Source organism: Eretmochelys imbricata, chromosome 9 (assembly GCF_965152235.1).
Source record: "Eretmochelys imbricata isolate rEreImb1 chromosome 9, rEreImb1.hap1, whole genome shotgun sequence".
Taxonomy (NCBI): domain Eukaryota; kingdom Metazoa; phylum Chordata; order Testudines; family Cheloniidae; genus Eretmochelys; species Eretmochelys imbricata.
The window spans coordinates 62,778,072-62,799,962 of NC_135580.1; the positions used below are offsets into that span (position 1 = coordinate 62,778,072).

Below are 21,891 nucleotides of genomic sequence, written 5' to 3' on the forward strand. Positions count from 1 at the left end.
AGTCACTTCCAGTGCAGCTATTATGAAAGAGGTCCAAATGTCCATTAATGGCACCAGTGGGGACCCTGAAGGCCTGGAGACGTCTGCACCAGATGGTCCCGCAAAATTCCACCTTAGACACTTGGCTTTTCATTGTCATTTATTAGCTGGACAATATTCACTGTTTTCTATTCTCCATTGTGCAACCCTTCCCCATCTCACCTTGATTTCTAGGCATCTAAAGAGGCCAGCTAGAGATGTGGGTGAATTCTTGGGGTAGTGACTGCATCAGCGTAAGTGCAGATGGGACAGCTGGTGCAACCGTCCCAAGATTCTGGGCAAAGTCTGTGAGGACCTTGTAAGAAAGCCAGTTCTCTGTCACTAGCTTTTAGTACGTCGGTTATGGCTCCGGGATGCGAATATTGCCAGGAACAGGTTAACTGAAGAGGTTTCTGTGCTCATTAGTCAGTATTGGACCCCTGATTGCAGCAGCTGAAGCTTTGAAATTACCGTTTAAATAGTCCCCGGTGCATGCCAGGGTTGTGTGGTTTCCACAAGGTGAAATCTGTGCTGTTGGAGGGAGAGGCCTTGTCCCCAGCATGGAGCTGGATGTGAACTTTCCCTATATTATCCAGACTGGAAGCAGGGGGAATCGGCACATGTGTTGGGCCTGTGCATTCCACTACAGGAACCTGATCATCTTTGAAACGGAGATTATTCTGTGCTGCATAACACCCACGATGGGAGGATCTGGGTGGAGGGAATAGCCAGGGAAGAGGCTCCCAAGCTGGCAGAGTGGTTCATGCCCATAAGCTCCTGACGGGTTGAAAGGATGGAGGAGTACAGAGTCATAAAGGCAGGTGCATGCCTCAATGCAGCTCTTCCCCAGACCCACCTTACACAGGTAAGGCAGAGATTGCTGGGGCTGAGCGATGGAGGTGGGGCCCAGCCTGAACCAGCCCTCTTCCTGGCATCCCTCCCTGGGCCCCCTGTGCTGGGCTGTCCCTCCTGCCCTCTGGGGGTACTAGCACCCATGTGGTGACTCCCTGAGCTATGTGTGCCTGGTAAGAAAGATATTCCAGGGAGGAACCAGACCAGGGGCCAGAGAAATTCCAGGTGACAGGAGCAAATGCAAGGTCTTGCCTCAGGTGGGACCCTTGGACGCTGATGTTGTCATCAGGCTGCTCACTGCAGTGTTCACTCTGGACATCTTTCCCTGTACTGATCAGCCCTTTGCTCTGGCACCCTCCTGCGCTTCCCTCACAGTTCACCTCAGCCTTCCTCTGGCTGCCCTTCCTCTAGTCCCCTCCCCTCCATGGCCCCTCACCCTTCCTTTGTGTTTCTGTTTTAGCTAGTCTCCTAACTAAGCCCTCCCCAAGGATTAAAAACAACCTTCCACCCTCCAAAAACCAGTTGTAGCATTACAATGCCATTTGCCAACCATCCTCTGCTTACTCTGCTTGTAGGTTATGCGCCGTTCCCCAGCCCTTGCTCTATTGTGTCTGGTTAGGCTGTAAATGTAACGAGCAAGAGGGTTGCTGACTGAAGTTATACTATGTAGGACTAATTTACTCTCCCCTTTTTCCTTCACGTCAGCTTACGTCTGTGCTGAAACACAGGTCAGAGAGTTTGGTTTGTTCATTACTTGTCAGCAAAGTGTTACCCAGCATTAAACCTCAGAGCTGTGGTATGCAAAACCCTGAATGTAGGTGTTAATAGCTGCCTGTCAGCGTTGGAGGGAGAGGGAAAGAGACAGAGAGAGAGACTACCACACAATGTCTTAGGGAGCAAATATTTAATACATACACAAACATTTGCAAACAGATTTTGGAAGACTTTTGAGTAACTTCTTAACCCAAGCTATTAGCCAGTAAGCCTACTGGTGTTCTTTATACAGACTTCCCCACTTTGTTGCTATCATATGTTTCAATACGTGGGTTCATAGATTCCAAGACCAGAAGGGACCATTGTGATCACGTAGTCCAGTGGTTCTGAACCCGTGGGCCACTCGCAGCCCAATCAGCACACAGCTGCGGTCCATGTGACACCCTTAGGGCCATATAAGTAGTATTGGATGTGGCCCACAATGATAAATAGGTTGAGAACCACTGATCTAGTCTGACCTCCCAACACATGCAGACAGGTTCCTCTCTGATCTTCTCAGTCTCTATAGTGTAGTCTCACAGTATGTGTATGTACTATTGACCTGGAATGACATTCCCCAGGGGTACCCTGGATTATCAGGCACCTCACAACCACTTGCCTTTCGCATAGGGTTGCCAATTTTGATTGGACATATTCCTGGAAGTTTCATCACAGGACATAATCTTTAATTACAGATTAATCTGTAATTCCTGGAAACTCCAGGACAATTTGAAGGGTTGGCAACACTACCTTCACAGGAGACAGCCTTGTCTGTGCCTGCTGTGGATCAGCTCCCTGAATCCACTAGCCCCTGCCAACACAAGCCCTGCCTTCCAGGGCCCCGCAGGCCTGGCTCTGTCTGTACAGGTAGCGCTAGGCACACATCAACCCCCGATTCCTCAGATCATTCCCTGCAGCTTCCAGCCCCTGAACCAGTGCACACTCCAGAGCTACCAGGCCTGTTATTCCCAAAGGGACAGTACCCACCCGCTTGTAAGATTCAGCTCAGCACCAGCACTTTGCACAGCACTTAGACAAACTTATTCTTGTTTTCAGTATAAATATATTATCAAAGTTTAGAGATCCAGGTAACAGTGAGTGAGAATACTGGGAACAGGTGGTTACATGTAAAGCAAAATCATAACACGCTTTCAAGAGACTAAATTTAACTAAGAGGTTAACTTCCTGTCTAAAGAAGTTTGATCTCACTCAGTGTTCTCTTCAGCTTTTTTCCATCAAACTTGTAGCTTCCCCCATGAAAGGTGCTCAGGCATCTTCTCTGCCCCACAAATACAGTCAAGCAAACCTTCAAAGTGCTCCCCCCAGATAAGGTTCCCTTCCTCCTTCTGGTCTTCTCTTCCCGTTAGATATGTCTGAAGTCCCCCTCCCCACAGCATCCTTCATTTCCATACAGTTCAGACTTGATAGGAAGCCCATTGAGAATCAGACAATACATGTGAACAGATGGATAAATAACACACACATCCCCGCGTTGTCTGACAGAAAACCTGTTTGCACCGGTGCTGGTGTGCTGAAGAGAAACCAGAAGATTTAGCCAAATTAATTTTAAAGTCCGAGAAGGAGCCACCAATAGTTCTAAGATTGCCTGCTCATAACTGGATTTAGCAAGGTCAGAGGTAAAGAGAAACCAAGCTTAGAAATGTCATGCTGATTTTATCCTTTGATAGACTCTAAGAGTTCATAAAGGAGCTCACAGATACCTTGCTTATGGTGGTGGTGACATATTTTAGACTTGTCCTGGAAGATTTCAACATGCATATTGACTCTTGCCTCTCTATGATTCTCACCTCTTTGGGCGAATCCACACAGCCAGTCGCACCTTGGACCTGATCCTTGGTTTAGATGTCAATATGGAGGACATCACAGCCCAAGCCCTGTCTTAGATCATCACCTCATGAAGATAGTGGTCAGAGCTCTCCCACTTTCCGTGAAAGACCCACAAGTCTGATTTGACCACTAAGACCCCACCAAATTCCAAAGCGTGCCAATAGGACAGCAGCAATCCACGCAAAAGACAAGGAGTCGACGATCTGGTGAATTATTACCCTTGTGCACTATCCTCAATTCATTGGCCCCTAAACTGCCCCTTCCTCCCTATCACCCATAGATCTCCATGGTTTTCTGACACCCTGTGCCAGACAAAGAGAGAGGGGTAGAAACGGGAGTGTAGATGATGGGAAAACAAAAGCTGAAACAGACTGAAGGAAGCAAAGACTTTCTTCAAGCCTAGGCAGAACCCAGCACTAAGCGCTGTGAAGAACTGTCATCCCACTTCATGGAGAAAATCCTGCCCATTGAAGAAGGCCACGACTCAGATTGTTCCTGAGGGTGCTGTGGGCATAGCAGCGGAGCTGAAGGTAAATGATCTACAAGATGGTGGGGGATGAGGCAACTTGGGGAGATATTGAGCACAGTGCTTTTATTTTGCAATGCTGTAGCTTGGTTCACTTATGTAAATGAAGTAATGCATATGCATAAAATGGAAACATTGAAGAGGGCTCCTCCCAGAAGGACAATGCATATCTTCACCAACATGGGTTGGTGCTGGGTGGTCCAATGTTGGAGGGCTAACCTGGAATTTGGGAAACTGGGATTCAATTTCCTTCTCTGCCTGAGGGCTGGTCTACACTGCGAAGTTGTTGACAACATTTTGTCTTTCATGGGTACTTGGAAAAGCCCCCCCCCCCCCCCCCAGTGAAAGACAAAAGTTTTGCCGACGCAAGTGGCAGTGTGAACGCAGCTTTGTCGGCAGGAGCACTCACTGGGCTGGACGTAAAGTGCTGACAAAGTACTGAAAAAGAGCATTTACACACGCTGACTTTTAGCAACAAGGCTGTGTCGACACAGCCTTGTCGCTAAAAGCTGCATGGTGTAGACAAACCCACAGACTCTGTGTGATCTGGGGCAAGTCACTTAGCATCTCAGTTCCCCACCTGTAAAATGGGGAAACCAATGGGTGTTGCGAGGCGAAGTAAATAATTAAAGATTGTCATGTGCTCAGATACTTTGGAAGCAGGAGTTCATGTAAGTACCACAGGTAGGTAGACAGGTGCATGCAGCTAGTGTGCACAAAGGCAGTTTTACTCCATCTGTAGAGCTCTTTCTTTCTTTCTTTCTTTCTTTCTTTCTTTCTTTCTGAAGCCATCTCTTCCCATCAACACTGGGACGTGCACACTAGCAGGACAGGCTGAGTATTTTGTACACATAATAAAACAAAGCCACTCTGAATAGAAACCAGTCTTTCTCCTACCCTTTAAGATTACTTCTTGACGTATTTTATGTAGGCAGGGGGAACTCTTTTACAGCTGTTTGTGGGGGGTGTTTCAAAAGTCGTGTTTTCATAAATGGTATCTGTTTAAAAAGCAGAAAATAAAACAACATGAGTCTCCAAGATGACTCTGCATGGATCAAGCAGCTTCCATGTGTGACACCAGGTGAGCTTCGGGGCAGATCATGAAAAAGTGATAGCACTACCGTCACATTTGATAACCAGATATGGCCAAAACCTGAGGAAAGGGGCTTATTAAATACCAGAGTGAACCCTACCATCAACTTCTTGTTTGCTCCAGAGGTGGTAGCAGAACCAGTGGGGTAAGGAGTGCGCTGGAATATCTGCGGCTGGTATGGAGCAGAGTGTAAAAGTGTATCTCTGTGTCATGGCTGCTCTGCCCCTCCCTGGCACCTCCTGTCATATCAAAGGCTTGCCAGCAGCAGGATGGGGAATAAAGCTATCCAGGATGGTAATCCGCAGCAATTTGGGGGATTTTAAATCTACCAAGTCTCCCTCTCCAGAGATTTGTATTTGATGCCCTGAAAAAAGTCTACAACATTTGAAAAGTGGCTGTTTCTGCATCTGAAACATGCAGAGGTTTCAATTTTGAACGGCACATTTCAAAACCACTTTTTACTCAGGAGCGTAAAGTGGGCATTTCTCAGCGCTCTGCTCCACCCTTGTGTGTGTAGCAGAAGGCACAGAGACTCCTGATTCGGGCAGGTTTGCAACTTCGTTGCAGATGTTTTGCACATTTTAGATAAAACCTGCTTCCTAGCATTAGCTCTCTTGAGGTACTGCGGTGGAGCCCGGCCCTTCCTGAATGGCTGGGAAAGATAGGATGTGGGCAGGGCCGGCTCTAGGCACTCTTGGGGCGGCACATTTCTAGGGGCGGCATTCCGGCCCCCGCCGCCTGCTCCCCTGAGCGCGCCGCCGACGCTCCGCTTCTCCCCGCTCCCTCCTTCCCCGGCTGCAGCGGTTCGGCGCGGCAAGCCTGGGAGGGAGGAGAAGCCGAGCGGCGGCGCGCTCGCGGGAGGGGGCGGCGGTGGAGCGGAGGTTTCTCTACCCCAGTTACTTCCTGCGCCCCCCCCCCGCCGCTCTCCCTGCTCCCGTGAACGCGCCGCCGCTCCCTCGCCTGGGGGGCGGGGGGGGGGAAGCGGAGCGGCGGCGCGTTCAGGGGAGCGGAGGTGAGCTGGGGCAGGACGGCGGGGGGGGGAGGGGGGACGCAGGAAGTAATGGGGCGGGGGGGGGGAAATGCGGCACGCCAGGGGGAGGAGGCGGGGCCGGGGATTTGGGGAAGGGGCGGAACCCGGGAGGGGGGCACGAAAAAAAAAGCGGGGGCGGCCAAAACTTTTTTTGCTTGGGGCGGCAAAAATCCTAGCGCCGGCGCTGGATGTGGGACTCTGCTCAGGGAAGAAGAAGTTAACCCTCAGCTAAACACAGGTGCTCAGGGGGTGAACTATGAAGAAGTGCTTGGGAGGCTAGAAGTGGCAAATGGCTGTGGGAAGTGAGGCTTTACACGCCCACAGTCATGGGACTAAGACCTGGGCTGTGGGTTTCCTCTTCCTGCATTTTTTTTTTTAACTTGCGTTAACTGTTCTCTGGTTATCAGCATTATCCTTGTGTTTCAACTGTGCTGGCTATGGGCCTCCTCTCCGCAGCCTTGCGGCTTGTGCAAAGCAGGGTAAAAACACCTCCAAATCAGAATGCTTCCCTGTTTCCCCGTGGGAGCAGCGTTTTTCATCGCTTTCCTATCAGCCTTGTGCCTCACCTCCAGCTTGCATGGTGAAAGGCATTGCTGAAACTTCAAAAATCTGCATTTATTTGGCAAGCTAAAGTGTAACCAGTCCCTGCATTGGCTCCTTAGAAAAGAAAAAAATGACTGCATCAGGAATATCTAATTACACTTTTCTTTGCACACAGATGCTTCTATGCAAGTCTTGTAATGGCTGATGGAAGGCAAAGGGGAGGGAAGCTTAGCAGTTGAGGGGCAAGGTGGAGGTACTGGTACCTGACTGGCCTTTGGAGCTGCTTTTCCTGGTCCTTTTCACCCAGCTGAAGATGTAGAAGATGACAATAGCGTAGCCCAGATAGCCAGGGTACCCGTAAATACCATAGCTCCACCAGGGTGAGACACCTGGTTAGGGTTGACAGAAACACAGAATGCAAACAAAACATCTTCAGGGTAAATGATCCAAAGTGCTTCACAAAAATGTCTCCAGGTTTGAACCTTGTGGTTGCAGTGACACCTGGGTATTTTTGGGGGTGTGTGAGAGAGAAACTGTAACCGGGTTGCCACTTCATGAGCAGTCCCTCATGGCCAGAGTTCCCTTTGCTGCAAGCCTCCCCTATTTTCCCTCTTCAGGGCCCCAGAGAGTATGTCTACACTGCACACTAACCCCGGGCTCTGACATAGGTTTGAGGGTGAGCCATGCTTCCAGGCACACAGAAATCAGCCTGATTCAGGTCTGCAAGCACTCAGGACCTGGGTCCGGAAACCCTGCTAAGAGGGGTGGGTCAGAGCCTGAGTCCCACTGGGACTTGGTCCAAGCCCTGTCATTTTGCAGTGTAGACGCAGTTCAAGCTGCAGACCTGAGTCAGAAGATCTGTGTCGTGCAGTATGCATACATTAGCATGGTTGTGAGACCCAGGTCCAGAAATTGTATACCGAGGTTTACAGTGCAGTGTGAATGCTCAAGTGTGTTAAGAGGCAGAGTGAGGGCAGGGCCTTGGGAAGAGGGGGCAAAGTGGGGGCCAGAGGAGGCAGGGCAAAGGAGGGGCCTCAGGGAAGGGGCGGAGCGGGGAGGGCCTTGGAGCCCAGCGGAGTGGAGCACTAGGGTTGCCAACTTTCTAATCTCACAAAACCGAATACCCTAGCCCTGCCCCTTCCCCGAGGCCCTGTTCCCCGGCTCAGTACATTCCCCCTCCCTCAGTGACTTGCTCCCCCCACACCCGCACTCACTTTCACTGGGCTGGAGCAGGAGATTGGGGTGCAGGAGTGGGTGAGGGCTCTGGCTGGGGGTGCGGGCTCTGGGGTGGGGCTGGGGATGAGGGGTTTGGGGCGCAGGAGGGGGCTCCAGGCTGGGGGAACAGAGGGGTTCAGGGTGTGGGAGGAGGCTCTGGGCTGGGGCAGGGGGTGGGGTGTGTGGGGGGGTGAGGGCTCTAACTGGGGATGCGGGAGGGTGGCATCAGAAATGAGGGATTCAGGTGTGGGAGGGGGCTCCAGGCTGGGGCAGGCGGTTGCGGTGCGGGAGGGGGTGAGGGCTCTGGCTGGGGGTGCAGGTTCTGGGGTGGGGCAGGGGAAGAGGGGGTTGGGTTGCAGGAGGGGGCTCCAGGTTTGTGGGGGCTCAGGGCTAGGGTTGGGGCTTGGGGTTGGGGCACAGGCTTACCTTGGGTGGCTCCTGGTCAGCAGTGCTGGGGAGCTATGGCAAGTTCCCTTTCTGTCTGGCACTGTGCTTCCACCCCGGAAGAGGCCAGCAGGTCCGACCCCTAAGCGACGGTGCGGGAAACGGCTCTGCGCGCTGCTCTCACCCTCAGGCACTGCCCCTGCAGCTCCCATTGGCCACGGTTCCCGGCCAATGGGAGTGCGGAGCTGGTGCTTGGGGTGGGGGGCAGCATGTGGAGCTCTGTGGCCCCCTCGCCTAGGAGCTGGACCTGCTAGCTGCGTCTGAGGCACAGGGCGGATCCAGGACAGGTAGCGACTAGCTTGCCTTAGCTCTGCACCACCGTCGACTGGACTTTTAATGGCCCGGACGGTGGTGCTGACTGGAGCTGCTAGGCACCCAGTCAAAAACCGGACATGTGGTCACCCTATGGAGCACCCACTGGGAAAAATAAAAGCCAGCACCTGTGTCTGTGCCCACCTAGTGTCTGAAACACAGATAGGTTTCAAGAAGTGATAGCATAGGTCTTTGTTCGCTGCTTTTGATCTCTATGTCATAGCATAGGCTAGAATTATGATAACAATAATTCATAATGAGTTTCCCTCTTACCAGTCTCAGCACAGAGCTGCAGGATGAAGTCTTTATGCCCAGAGCTGAGTACATTCTGGGCCACACATCTGTAGTTCCCAATGTCGGATTGCTGTATGTTAATGAGGGTCAGGGATGCGTTGTCCTTAGACAGGATGGTGCGGTTTCCAATTGGCAAAGGCTGGTTGCATTTCTGCCACGAGTAAGATATGGCATTTCCTTCTGTCCCCAGGCAATTCAAGGTGATGTTTTTCCCCTGATGAGGAGCAGATGTCTGTCTGGTGATGTGCACATTCGACACAGGTACTGAAAAACCACAAGAGGAGCTGTCAAGTTATGGTAACCTCCAAACACAGAGTAATGGGGAAAGCAAGGGATTGTGGGTAACATTATGTACATTCCCGCAAAGCCTCACTGCTTTGCATAACAAATCTGCATTCTAGTCTCTACTTTAGAGCTGGGCAGAATACGTTTCATGAAAAGTTGTTCATCAGAAATGCTTTCACTGATGTTTTCAAAGCAAGAATTTCCCGTTTTCTGGTTCAAAATATTTTTTTATTTAGAAATTGAAGCAAATTAGACTGGGAAAGAGGTTTTTTTAAAATGTCAAATTCAAAACAAAACCTTTCAACTGGCCCAAAATGGAAACAAAAATCAGATTTGGGTTCATTAATATTTTTGAGATTTCAACTTTTCATCCCAATTCAAGATGGGGAAAAAAGGTGAACTTTTGAAAATATTCACAGGATGGGAAAAAGGTTTTCCAACCAGCTCTGGTTGTAGGTACATATCAATGATTTGAAAGTCTATTATCCATTAAGTTTAAATTTACAAGAAACTCAAACCTTTGACTATCTGGAAATCCCCAGTTAAGGCACCAAGCTACATTAACTCTGCCAATATAGAGACTATTTATTCCCTTTGCATGCAACGTATCGAAAATGTACACATCACAGGGTAGATGGTCCCTGTGAGTAGAGCAGACCTAGTGCTCCTATGTCAGAGCAGGTGGGCCCAGCTGAGTGAATTAAAAGTGGGTGGGGCAACACCTGGCGCTATACTCCCCTTCCAGAGGGCAGGAAGGGGAGAAGTGCTTGGGACAGGCAGTGCCTGGGAGAGAGAAGCCACAGTGGAGTAGAACTAACTGCTGTGGTGGGTCCCTGGAGCAAGCAGCCAGGTGCTCCAGAAAGAGCTGGCTGGAACTGGGAAACTGCAAAAAGCAGGATCACCAGAGACCCTGGGACAGGTGTCTGTGAAACCCAAAGACAAAGGGTGAGCTAAGGGACGGTTTCTCTTTGTTTAATTTGCTTTGTTTGGACAATAAACCTTCTTAAAGCGGACTGGGCATGCTTGGAAGCTGGGGAGAAGTCCTGCCCTATGACAGTGCACCACACAACTTTGGCTTATTAATTTGTTACATACAATCATGCCTCTGATATTAAGCATGATGGTTTGTCACATGTCATTCTTTGCCCTTTTCATCTAAGTGCTGCAGTTTCAGGATCTGGGCATGTGAGGTTTGTATATGGATACATGTTGTGTCTGTGGGTGATTATCTGCCTTGTGGAATTGGAGCCCAATGCTGTTTGGTGCTGAGTACCTTCTGCAAGGTGCTGTGTGCTCTTGGCGTTTTGTAGGATCAGGGAAAAGTGGTGTATGACTGCTTTTATTTTGCCATTTGCCTGTCAAGAAATCATACAATTATTTGAAGTGCACTGGGTTTGACTGTGAAGAAGGCTGAAAAGTGACCCAACCACTCTATGATTAAGATTAAGTCATTCTAGTTTTTTGTGGTCACTGATCAGATGATAATATTTGCCATGGATGGATACGATAGTATAGGTTTCTGATTGTCTCATGGTATTGCTATGGGAGCAGGGTTCAGGGGTTTTGGCTACATTAATACTGAATTTCTGTATTTTTTCAGTGATAATTCTTGGTCTGTAGCTCTTCTATAAGCAGTTCATTGTGAGCATTCACTACTTGACATTCAAAATTTGACCCCTTTTGATTGGACTGATATATGGTATGCACCTGTTCCAAGATTGGATGACCATAACTGTTAGAATTTTCTGGTGCAAATATTTGTGACCACAAATTCAGAATTCACTGTTCATGAAGGTTCCACAGGGTTGCTTTAGAATTCACTCTTTTAGAACATTCTCCACACACACACACACACACATTCTCTCTGAACAGGATTTGGCTTCTCCTTGCTTCCTAAAGAAAACCTTCTGATCTTTTTACATTTGGACGTGTTTTCTTTAAACCGTATCCTCCCTATCTCATTTATACTGCATTGTCAAGCACCAGAGTCTTATAGACCTCAGTAACAGGCTGGGTTCACGTATTCATTTTTGAACAGTATTAGTAGCAGCCCCTAGATGGCCTAGCCATGATGAGGGCCTCATTGTGCTTGCCATTATGCAAACACATAGTAAAGATGCTTCAAATAGACACAATAAACAAAGGGTGGGAAAGAGCAAGTATTAATATTATCCCCATTTTATATGTAGGAGAGGCAGGAATTGTCCTGAGTCCCAGTGCAGTGCCTTAACCACAGGGCCACCCTTTGGTCTGTTGTTAGTCTCCATGGTCAATAAACTGGCTTTAAACAGAACCAGTTTATCAGCTCTCTGTATGTTCTCTTGCATACCTCCCTTTGCCCACTTCAGCCTTTTCTAATCAAATGAGGGCAGGTGTGTGCACTGGAAATTTGTCACTGTCTAATCAGCGGAGGTGGCTCATGCAACTTGGGCTGCCATGGATTTTACAAAAGGCCACCTACTGATCACTGTGACTCTTGACTTGTAGATCTGTTGCTGCCTGTCAAGCAGCTGGATGATCAGTGTATAGACTCCTTCGTCACTGAAAGTCACACAATGAATCGTCAAGGAAAAGTTCGTATGAGAAAAGACAACTCTCTTCTTGTAACTTTCATTAATATAGATGTTCTTGGAGCTGGGTGAGTATGTTAGAATGGAGACCTCTTCGTTCCTGTTCAGCTGTGCACACCACTCCACGTTAAAGACCGAAGAAGCGTTCAGATTGGTCCCCATCAGCAGTAGTGTGGTGTTGAAGCGCCAATAGACTTCTTTAGTGTTTTGGTCCATCGTGACCTCTGAGGAGAAGAAGTCAAGCAGAACAGCATTAGTCGTGCTGGAAAGGTGGCCAGAAGTTAACTCACATGTTGCTCAAAGAAGTCAGAAGCTGTGTTGGAAGGAGGAATATTATCAGTGCTCTGGGGTGCATTGGCAAGGACTACCCTCGCCTGGGCCTCCTTCAGAAATGGGGAACTCAATCATTAACCCAGAGCCCAATCACCTCATCGTCTGTATGTGCACAACTCCAGCTGAGTGTACACAACTGCCATGTATGGTGGGACTCTGGAGTCAGAAGAGCAGCCAGCCCAGCGTTTATTCTGAGGTGCATAGGAAGAAAAGCAGGGAGTCAAAAATTTTGGAGCGTGACAGTGAAATGTTTGCTCCAGTGAAAAAATTGGGGGGATTTAAGAGGAAGCTCTTCTAAGCCCACCATCATGCTTTCCTTGCCCAGCAGGTTTGCTCGCCATTATGATCCAATGACTGCCGCACTGTTGGGCTGAAGACCATGTTAGAGAAGGGGAAACTGCTTGAAATCACCTCATCCACCTGCTGAGCTATTCTAACCTTTGACAGCAAGATCTCAAGCAAGATACCGAAGCCACAGTGTGTCCCGATCTCATACTGATTCAGGTGTGTTTTCTTTTGCTGTAGCAAATCTAGGACCAGACATGTGACCAGCTCAGAAAGACAGATACCACGGTGAGATATGCCTTAGAAATAGCTAAGACAGATGGGGAAGAGCATGGAATGAGCTTCTCCTTTCCTAAAAGCACCTAATAAAGATATTTAGGTATGTTTTAAATGCCCAAGAATTAAAACTGACAGGAGAGAGAGCACCATATTTTCAGTGTCTGTGTAGCCCTGTCTAGACTGGAGTTTTTAATCCCTGCTGTAACTTGAGATAATTGGCTGCCATTTAACTCCACCTAATTAACGTGAATGTAAATGCAATGCAAATACTCCACATTGCTCTGGACACCAACATTTGTCCCTGGTTGTAGCTCAGCATTGAGTTCAACCGGATCTTGTTGCACTTGTGACAGTGCTGTGATTCCACCATGGAGTAATGGGAAAATATTCTCTCTGCAGTACTGTTGCTGACTGAGGAGGAGCAACGTGAGAAGTGGCACAACTGCTTTTCAGCAGAGACATTTACAGAAGCTGTCACAAAATTAGGCAAGCCTTTCAACTGCTTTGCACGTGACTTGCAGATCCCAAGTCAAAGCAGCTGCAGTAATTATAAATACGGAACAGAGGAAAGATCTGTGTCCAGATTCTCTGAATTAAACAGATGGAAATCAGTGCAGGCCCACAGTCCTAGACCCCACCCTGCTGCCCCCTTTCTCAGCACTCTGCTCCCCACTAGAAGCAGGAAAGAGCATCCCCTGTGCTCCATAGCAGCCATGCAAGAGGAAAAACTTGTTGAGCACCCTGTGCACAAGGGCCGCTCAGAGTCTAGCCATTGCTGCTTTTTGCCTGTATAGGATGTGCCTGCATGGCACTAAGTCCCCTAACTTGGTCACTCTGGAAGCCGTTTCAAGAAGCACATAACCCTACTCCTGTTCAAGTGACATGTGGCTTCACACCTCTTGTTTCCTTTTTGGCATCAACACCTCTTTTGCCTTTCCTCCTCTGCGTACCCAAGGCAATGGCCATTTTGCAACCTGTGTTTCTCAGAACTGATCTCACTTCCTGGCTCTGACAACAAGGGCCAACCTTTCAGACTCTGCAAAGGGCAAATGGTGGGCAAGTGGCTGTCAGCACCTCATGCACCAAGGAGTGGAGTTGATACTGTGCTGGGGCCAGAGCAATATACAAAGACAAGGGAAGGGAGACAAATGTCACATCATGCCCAGTGTTCCTAGGGCTTAGCATCTGAGAAGGTCTAGAACAGGGGTGGCCAAATCGTGGCTCACAAGCCGCATGCGGATCTTTTACAGATAAAGTGTGGCTCGCAGAACCCCACACCCATTCTCCACCTACCAGACTGCAGGGACGGGGAACAGACCTCAGGACCTCTGCCTTGCAGCGGGGTGGTGGAGTAGGGGCTTCTGCCCAGCAGGGAGGGGTGTTTTGGGGCCACAGACCCATGGGGTGTGGCAGCCAGGGCTCGAGCCTTCAGCAAGAGCAGTGCTGAAGCGCCGAGCCCTGGTAGGTGTGCCCTGGCTCTCAAACTTTGGAAGATTGTTGGATGTGGCTCGGAGGGTCAGTAAGTTTGGCTCTCAAACTTTGGAAGATTGTTGGATGTGGCTCGGAGGGTCAGTAAGTTTGGCCACCCCCGTATAGAATATGCCAACAATAGTTGGGTGCTGCTACTCCACTGACCCCCTGTGGGGAATTTTTATTTTTAGTACAGCTGTCAGTACAGGGTGAGACAAGGTGGGTGAGGTGATATCTTTTAGTGGGCCAACTTCTGTTGGTGAGAGAGATGAGCTTTTGAGATACACAGTAAAAGATATGACCTCACCCTCCTTGTTTCTCTAATATCCTGGGACTGACCAAGCTGCAACAACACGGCATAGTACAGTGTGATGCATTTTACAGCTGCTATTTCTCCTGGTATTACTCCTCAAATTACTCAGGTAAATGCAGCTAACAGCGAAGGCTCTGGGCCATCACAGAGCTTAAACCTTTCTCTAAAGGGCTGATCCTAGACAGTGCAAGCCAGTGGGAGCTTTGTCATTGGCTTCAGCGGGAGCACGATTGAGCCCTAAGTGCAGATGCAAAGAAGTGCACTGGAGTTCCTGGATCTGCTGTCCCTGGAGAGCTGAAAGCAGTTACCTGATCTCCCAGTTGTGAGGGCAAATCTTCTGCTTGTCCAAAGGCTCTGCACAACATGGGTAACAGCCATACAACTTTTCCCCACACTGAACTACCAAACTGCCTTTTGGACTTCACCAAAGGGTAGGAATGCCCAGATTTAAATAAAGGAATCAAAATGAGATCAAGAAAAGGCACATCTTATTTGCCAGAATTTTTATTTTGCTGCACTCACCCAACTCTGCTCCTAAATTGAGAAGTATGTTGCAGAGAGGAGACACAGTCTGACTTTCAGATCAAAGACACAGTGCATACAAGATAGTTAGTGTTAGACCCTAGACAGACAAGGAGACAACAGAATTTCTTTCCAGACATGCCAGTTCCTGTGACATAATCGTGAGTTTTGTGATATTGGGTGTTCTGAAAGCCCCAACTCCTGGTGTCGTGTGTATGAGAATCTGAGCTTAAAGTAAATTTCCAACCTTCATGGTTGCAGAGGAAAGCTAGAAAACATGATCCCTATGGGATCAAAAGTGAGAAGACAAAAAGACTCCAAATTCGTTCTTTTACAAAAATCTCATGGTTTTGGGGGGACCTGGCTTATGAGTTTCAAATCTTTTGGGTTGGCAATACTGCAATGAGATGGTCCCCCCCACATTGAACTTCCCTACATTCATCTATCACGTGATCATTCCCTGTTCTGTGGCCACACTGAGGGCTTCTGCTCCCAGGCTGTCGCTCGAGTTCATGGGGACTAAATTCACTGCAATTGTTTATTTAAGAATCTTTATTTTCAAGCATGAGCGAGGGAGAAGGCAGGGCACGCTGGACATGTCTTTGGGTTTAAGAGCAGATGTCTTAAAAGAAATATCTATGCTGATTAGCAGCTAAATTGTGACTTTAACTACATGCCCATACAGGGGAAGTAAGAACCCTACTTATGGGTCTAACTGGACATTGGACTGGGAGGAGTTTGTGGATGGGCAAAGGCCAGCGACATGACTTCCCTCACCCGCTCACTGGCATAGGGGATATCATAATTTGTTGCTGGTATAGGAAAGCAGCAAACTACTGCATTTCCTTCCCCTTCCCCAGAAGCCAGGAGGAAGCAGGGGTAGAACTGTGACTCAGAGGGGTGTCTTTGAGTCACAGTGCGTCCCGGGGCTTCTCCTAACTTGGCATTGCTTTCTCACTACCCTTTGTTCAGGGCTGCATCTAGGGTCACAGTCCAGCCCTGTGTGATCTGACTGACTGAAAGCGTTTAAGTTATTTCTGGTGCGTGGTTTCCTGGTATCTCCTCCCTCAGCGGATGGTGAGTTTCCTTGGGAAACAACTTTCTTTTAAATTTAAAAACTTTCTTCAAAGCTGTTATAGGGCTGGTGTGATGCTGGCTCATGGCAGAATCAGCCTTACTAAACCAGTCATTACTGCAGGACATGGGCACATCAGTAGATTCATGGAGAAAGCTCAATGGGCAATTTCCACTTGCTTGCCCACTTTTTCACTTGCTTCTTGAGTCTAATCTCTCCACTCCCATGTAGCTGCCCAGAGTTGTGGGGATGGGAGAGGGAGAAGCAGCCTCACATTTGCCTTTGTGTGATGAGGATGGAAGTGGGGAATGGAACCTGTGGATACAATCTGAGCTCCTTGGGACCAATGCAGTTGGGCCATAGGGAAAGCCAACTGAAGTCAGTAGAATGACTCCCATTGACTCGAGTGGACTTTGGATCAGGCCTCTCTCTGCACCTTGGGTGTCCAGTTTAACCATTTCCTGTTCCACAGCGATGAGTGTGGCATAACAGATCAGACAGACATACTCCAACAAATAACCCAGCAACTGCTTTTCTAAAAGATCTGCTCAGTTCAAACAGGAATTAATTCAGAGAAGCCTTGGAATCTATTAATCATTCACACTAGAATTCGGGATACTTTTCTTTCTGTGAACATTCTAAGAATAAACCCTTCCTCATCCAGACTCACATGGAAGGGGGGTTTGTCATTTGTGCCCCAGCTGAACCCCACTGACTTCAGTGGGGCTCTAGGCATGCTCGAGTGTCCACATAGGTCCTGATCCTGCAAGTGGATGAAAGTTGATAAAAGGGTTTGTGAATAATTGTAAAACAGAGCAACAGGTTTTGTGTGCAAGAATATTAATATTGGGTTGGCTTCCCCCCCACCCACCTTGTATTCACCCAATTCTGTTCCACAATCTCTATTGACAAGGATGATGTATTTGATGCAGAGTGAATACAGCTTGACTTTCATAGCCCAGACGTAACTGGTGGTGATGGCAGGCAGAATATGCTTGCTTCTATTAATTTAATTTTTGGTGTATAAGAGTGCCCATCAGTACATTCTCCAGGCATGGAGTAATATGCAAAAACAAGAATTTGTTGAACAATAACAGCACGAAAGACATTTTTCTCTATCACACAACTGTAGACTAGTTCTGTCCTCAAAACATCCACACACACACACAACCTCATCAAGCTAATCTTGAAAACTAAGCCCATTTGATAAAGGGATTATTGCTGGATGGTTATTGTCACAAAAGTTGCTTTAACATCAGACACAGGCATCACTTCACTTACCAGGAAGAAGGCAAGCAAGATAGAGCAGAAGAGCAAGCAGCATCTCATGCAGAGTTTCCCGGGGCATGTTCTTCCTGGAAAGTTACAGAAGAGCTAGAGCCTGAGATAAAAGGAGTGAGAAGTGTTGCTTTAATAAACATTTTTTACAGCAGTTTTCTTGGACAAATCTATCTTTGCATCTATCAGATAGAAAGGCTGGCCTCCTGGGTCCCAGCTGAGTGGTTTCAGTTTAAAACCTGGTTCTATCACAGATACTGTATGTAAACTTTGACAAATCACTTAATCTGTGAGATGCTCGTGTAATTAAAAATGAATCATAATGCATATGCACAAGGGTGGGGGGGTGAATTCAGGTTGCACTGCCAACCTCAGTTCTTGTATTTCCTAATTTTCCACTGTGTGACTTTGCAAGCTTAGTGTCCTTTTCATATAGCTTTGGGATGGAATTTCTTACATTTTTAAAAACATTAAAAGTTGAAAAAACAAAAATGTTATTTAATCACATTGACTCCCCGTGTGATTCATCAGCCAGGTAGGGAACTTTAGTTCCATGGCATGGTACTTTACCACTTCAGCTAATAGAGTAACTGGTAGCAGTAAGAGGTTGTCATCTTCTATATAGACCTGCGACTACAGGGCGCTGAGCTGCGCACTTTGTCAATGGGTTTCACAGCTATATTTGTTTGACAGCAAAGGAATGTTGAGATTCAGGTATAATGGGTTAAGTTCCAGGTTCTGGAGGGGAATGTGCTTTAGTGGTGGCAAATCTTCTGTGCCTTCACCAGTCTGTCCCCTTCTGCTCCTATCCTCCCCCTCCCCCTCCCAACTCCTGCTGCATTCCCACTGCTCTCACCTGTGTCCCCAGCCCTTGACCATGTACCCCACCTCTGCTCCTATCCTCCCATCCCCAGCTCTCAACCCCTCTTGTTCCTATCCCCCTCCCATCTTCTATCCCGTCCTGCCCCCATCCCCCTAGCCCTTCATCTCTTCCCCCCTCTGCCCTTCTCCATTCCTCACCCCTCTGCGTCCCAGTCAGGATGCTTTCTCTTCCTGCTCCGTGGAACCAGCAATGGAACACTGAGCACACAGGAGAGACACACCCGGCCTTCAGCATCCCAGTCCAGTCCACTGAGCCACACTGCCTCCCTTTACTGTAATGCTGCATATAAGCCTGACCCTGCTCCCACTGGAATCAATGGGGGTTTGTTGTGGATTCCACTGGGAACAGGAAAGGGCCCTGACTTTGCATTCCTTGCTAGCTTTCTCCTCCTAACACACCTCCAGAGGCAGGAAAAGGGGTTTTGCCTGTAATGTGTGGGACGCTGGCAGACCAGGTGCCAGCTCATGTCAGGACCTCTGGGCCTCATTGAACACTGCCATATGCATAGCTGGAAACCAGTCTGGCTCGCCTTGGTGTTAGCATTGTTAAAATAGATATTAGAATTATTATAAGACTGTGTTTAATGTTTAGACTTTATGAAATGCTTGTAGGATGTTGCATATATTAATCTTACTTGTGTGTATACTTTAAGGTAATATGTAAGTGTTTGCTTCGTAACTATAGATGGATTTGCTTAAACTGTAAAACCCTACAGTCAGAGACGTGTTACCAAGTGTGAAATGCTAGCTTACCAAGAAATATCGGCTCCTGTGCAGAAAAAACAGAACTACAGACACCAGAGAAGCCATTGTGGAACATCAGCGGACAAAGAACTTCGCAATTGCTTCTCCCAGACCTACAAAGAGGGGACTAGGATTACCAGGAATCTGGTTTTCAACCAGAATGACTGGTCGAAAAGGGATCCTGGTGGCTTCGGTCAGCACCGCTGGCTGGGCCGTTAAAAATCCAGTTGGCTCTGTGCGACTCCCAGGAAGCTGCCAGCATCTCCCTCTGGCTCATCGCACTTCATTGCACTGCGACCCCTTTCTAACAATAAAAATTACTTAATGATCCCAGGAGGGGGGACCTAAGACCACCCTAGCCCTACTGCCCGGGGGTGGGGTGGGCAAACCTGAAGCCCAAGGGCTTCAGCCCCCAGCAGGAGGCCTGTAACCTGAGTCCCAACGCCCAGGGCTGAAACCCTCAGGCAGTGGGGCTCAGGCTTTGGCTTCAGCTCTGACCCCCAGCAAGTCTAAGCCAGCCCTTGTGACCCTATTAAAATGAGGTTGTGACCTACAGTTTGAGAACTATGGGTGTACAGCATCATCTATCACACAGGCAGGCTTGTGGCCAGATAGAGTGCTGAAGGGGACTGTCTGTGACTCCGTGGTAAGGCTGCTATTGTGCTTTAGGAGTTCACACTTGATATGTGGTTGGTGAAATCTATTTATAGAACTCACACCCAGTTTGGGTTTTTTGCCCTGCTTCTTGATAGTCTGCCTGGAGGTTGGTGCTCATGCCTGTGAGCCACCATAGGCAGCCTGACAGTATGTATCAGCTCTAATTAAAGAATTTCCCCCATTAACTCAGTGTGTGGAGGGGAAGTTGGGGTTGCAAAGGACTGGGGCAGCTCCACTTCTGTCTTTCAGTTCTTCATTTTAGAACACACATGAGCTAGAACAAAAATGCCAGAAACCAGCTTTCCAGAATTCAGCTTCCTGGCCATTACAACCACTAAAGATCAAAGCAGCACACCACAGACTTTCATGGCCCGATCCTACAGTCCTCATTCAGGCAGGATTGGGCCCATAAAGGGTTAACAAATCAGAAGGAAAAATAAGCCCCAATGAACTCAGCCTTTCCATCTTGAAAACAATCAATATCAAAGTGTCAGCTAAGTATAATGTCACATTTTCTGTTAAAAAGAGGGGGAAGCAGATTAGAGAAACAGAGGTTAACAGCCTTACAGAAAGATAACCTTTAGAGACATGTCTGTTCCCCTTTCTTTATTAATCAGTATACACCTGTCTCCATGAAGAAAGAGATCACTATAACATATGGCACATACTGTAGCATGGAACACAATAATTCAGACAGAGAAATTCTTCTATAAAGGCTGGGCCTAAAAACTTTACCAACATGAGTAATCTTTACTCACCTAAGCAGTCATGTGTCTAAGGGCTTGGCTATCCAAGGACATTCAGGAAAATGAATTTGAATTAACTAAAGGTGTGGATTAGTGAAATTGCTGTGTGATTGCTCTTATTCAGAATTAAAGTGACCTTCATTTTGTTTAGCTTAATTCACTTTGGAATTCATAACCTAAGTGTCGTAGGATAGAACCCTACTTTTGGCCCTGATCCTGCATTGGGCTCAATTAACATGGACCCTTGCAACCGGACAGAGTCCAGTTTACTTCAATAGGAAGTAGAGGTGCAAGGGTCCACACAAAGGCTTCTTAATACAGGAACGGAGCCTTCGTTAGAAATGATCTGCATGCAGGAGGCATATGGAAGAGGACCGTTCAGCCTTGGAGGCAAAGTGAAATGTTAGCCCGATAAGCAGATGTATTTCAAAAGCAGTTTAAAAATAATGCAGTGCTCAAGACAGGCAGGAGTGGAAGAAGATAATATGATGTGAGGCAGAGAGTGGGAATAAAGGAAACAAAAGGTAAGAGTGAAAATACTAAAATGAACCTGAGTCCCTGGCAAAAGGCTGAGAAAAACCAGAATTGGGTACCATAGGGAGTACAACACAGAGCCCTCCCCACCTATTAGTCTTCAAGCAAAACTCTTACTGAAGCCAACGAGAGGTCTACTTTGAATGGATAGACCCCCACTAGAGCTTACAAACTACCAAATCCCTGCTCCTAAAAGAAAAGAAATAAACATCCTAAGTGATTGTTCTCTAATCACGGTGCAGTAGCAGAGCCTTCCAGGGGACTTAGATCCAATGTGCTGGGAGGATGGACACACTCATCGCTTAACACAGCTTTTCTTATTCTGCCCATATTCTGAGTGAAGACGAAATAAACTTTTACAAACACTAACCTTCCTTCCTCCCGCTCAGGACTGCGTGGACTCTGTGTTGGGTGACAGAGGAGAGTGGCAAGGGGGGTACGTGGAGGGAGGGGAAATGACACGTCTACTTCCTGCCTCTGGAGGTGTCTCGCAGTATGAGCCATGATGCAAGACAAACAAAAGCCCCCACAGTGACATATGAGCAGCACCATTGTCTGCGGAAAAATGCAGAGAAAATGCTGATTAGTGAAATCAAAGGGTATGATTTACCTGCTATCAGAGGAGTGATTGCAGCTGGGGCTGGCAAATCCATGTTGGCTTTAATTGAGCTAGCATGGCTAAAAATAGCAGTGTGGATGATTTAGAATTCTCAACTCACTTTAATTCTCAGGGGGTTTCCTGGTTCTGCTTTCAAGCAGAGGGCTCTGTAGGGAAGTGTGAAATCTGGATTTTCAGTCTGCAGCCAGCCAGCCAGCCTCAAGTGGGATGGGGTGAGCTATGCCTTTCTATTTTAGGGAGCAGCCTGCTTTCTCTCTCTCTGGTTTTGGTTCTTGTGTGGCATCTTTCTGGACTGGAAGAAATAAAGTTGTCTTACATTGCAACCTTCCAGCTAGAGTGTTGTGTTTTTGCCTAACTTCTCTAAGTGTAGG

At 47.8% G+C, this 21,891-nt stretch overlaps 1 protein-coding gene and 1 long non-coding RNA gene across 4 annotated transcripts; one reads left to right on the plus strand and one right to left on the minus strand.

The window, feature by feature from the left end:
* Positions 1 to 1,820: 1,820 nt before the first annotated feature.
* LOC144270087 (uncharacterized) lies at positions 1,821 to 21,648 on the minus strand. 3 transcript variants are annotated; one of them, XM_077826311.1, is made up of 5 exons: positions 21,272 to 21,648; positions 17,342 to 17,441; positions 8,908 to 9,192; positions 6,927 to 7,052; positions 1,821 to 4,995 (listed from the first exon to the last, which is right to left on the minus strand). In XM_077826311.1, exons 2-5 carry the CDS (start codon positions 17,406 to 17,408, stop codon positions 4,904 to 4,906), a joined length of 570 nt encoding a protein of 189 aa, XP_077682437.1. In that variant the 5' UTR covers positions 17,409 to 17,441; positions 21,272 to 21,648; the 3' UTR covers positions 1,821 to 4,903. The 3 variants fall into 3 exon arrangements, 1 of the variants encoding a protein (XP_077682437.1); XR_013347100.1 differs by lacking the exons at positions 17,342 to 17,441; positions 21,272 to 21,648 and adding an exon at positions 11,675 to 11,711; XR_013347101.1 differs by lacking the exons at positions 8,908 to 9,192; positions 17,342 to 17,441; positions 21,272 to 21,648 and adding an exon at positions 8,305 to 8,421.
* Positions 6,262 to 17,834, plus strand: LOC144270088 (uncharacterized). The gene is made up of 3 exons (XR_013347102.1): positions 6,262 to 6,358; positions 9,119 to 9,189; positions 11,701 to 17,834. It is a non-coding gene; the product is annotated as an uncharacterized LOC144270088 (long non-coding RNA).
* Positions 21,649 to 21,891: the final 243 nt, after the last annotated feature.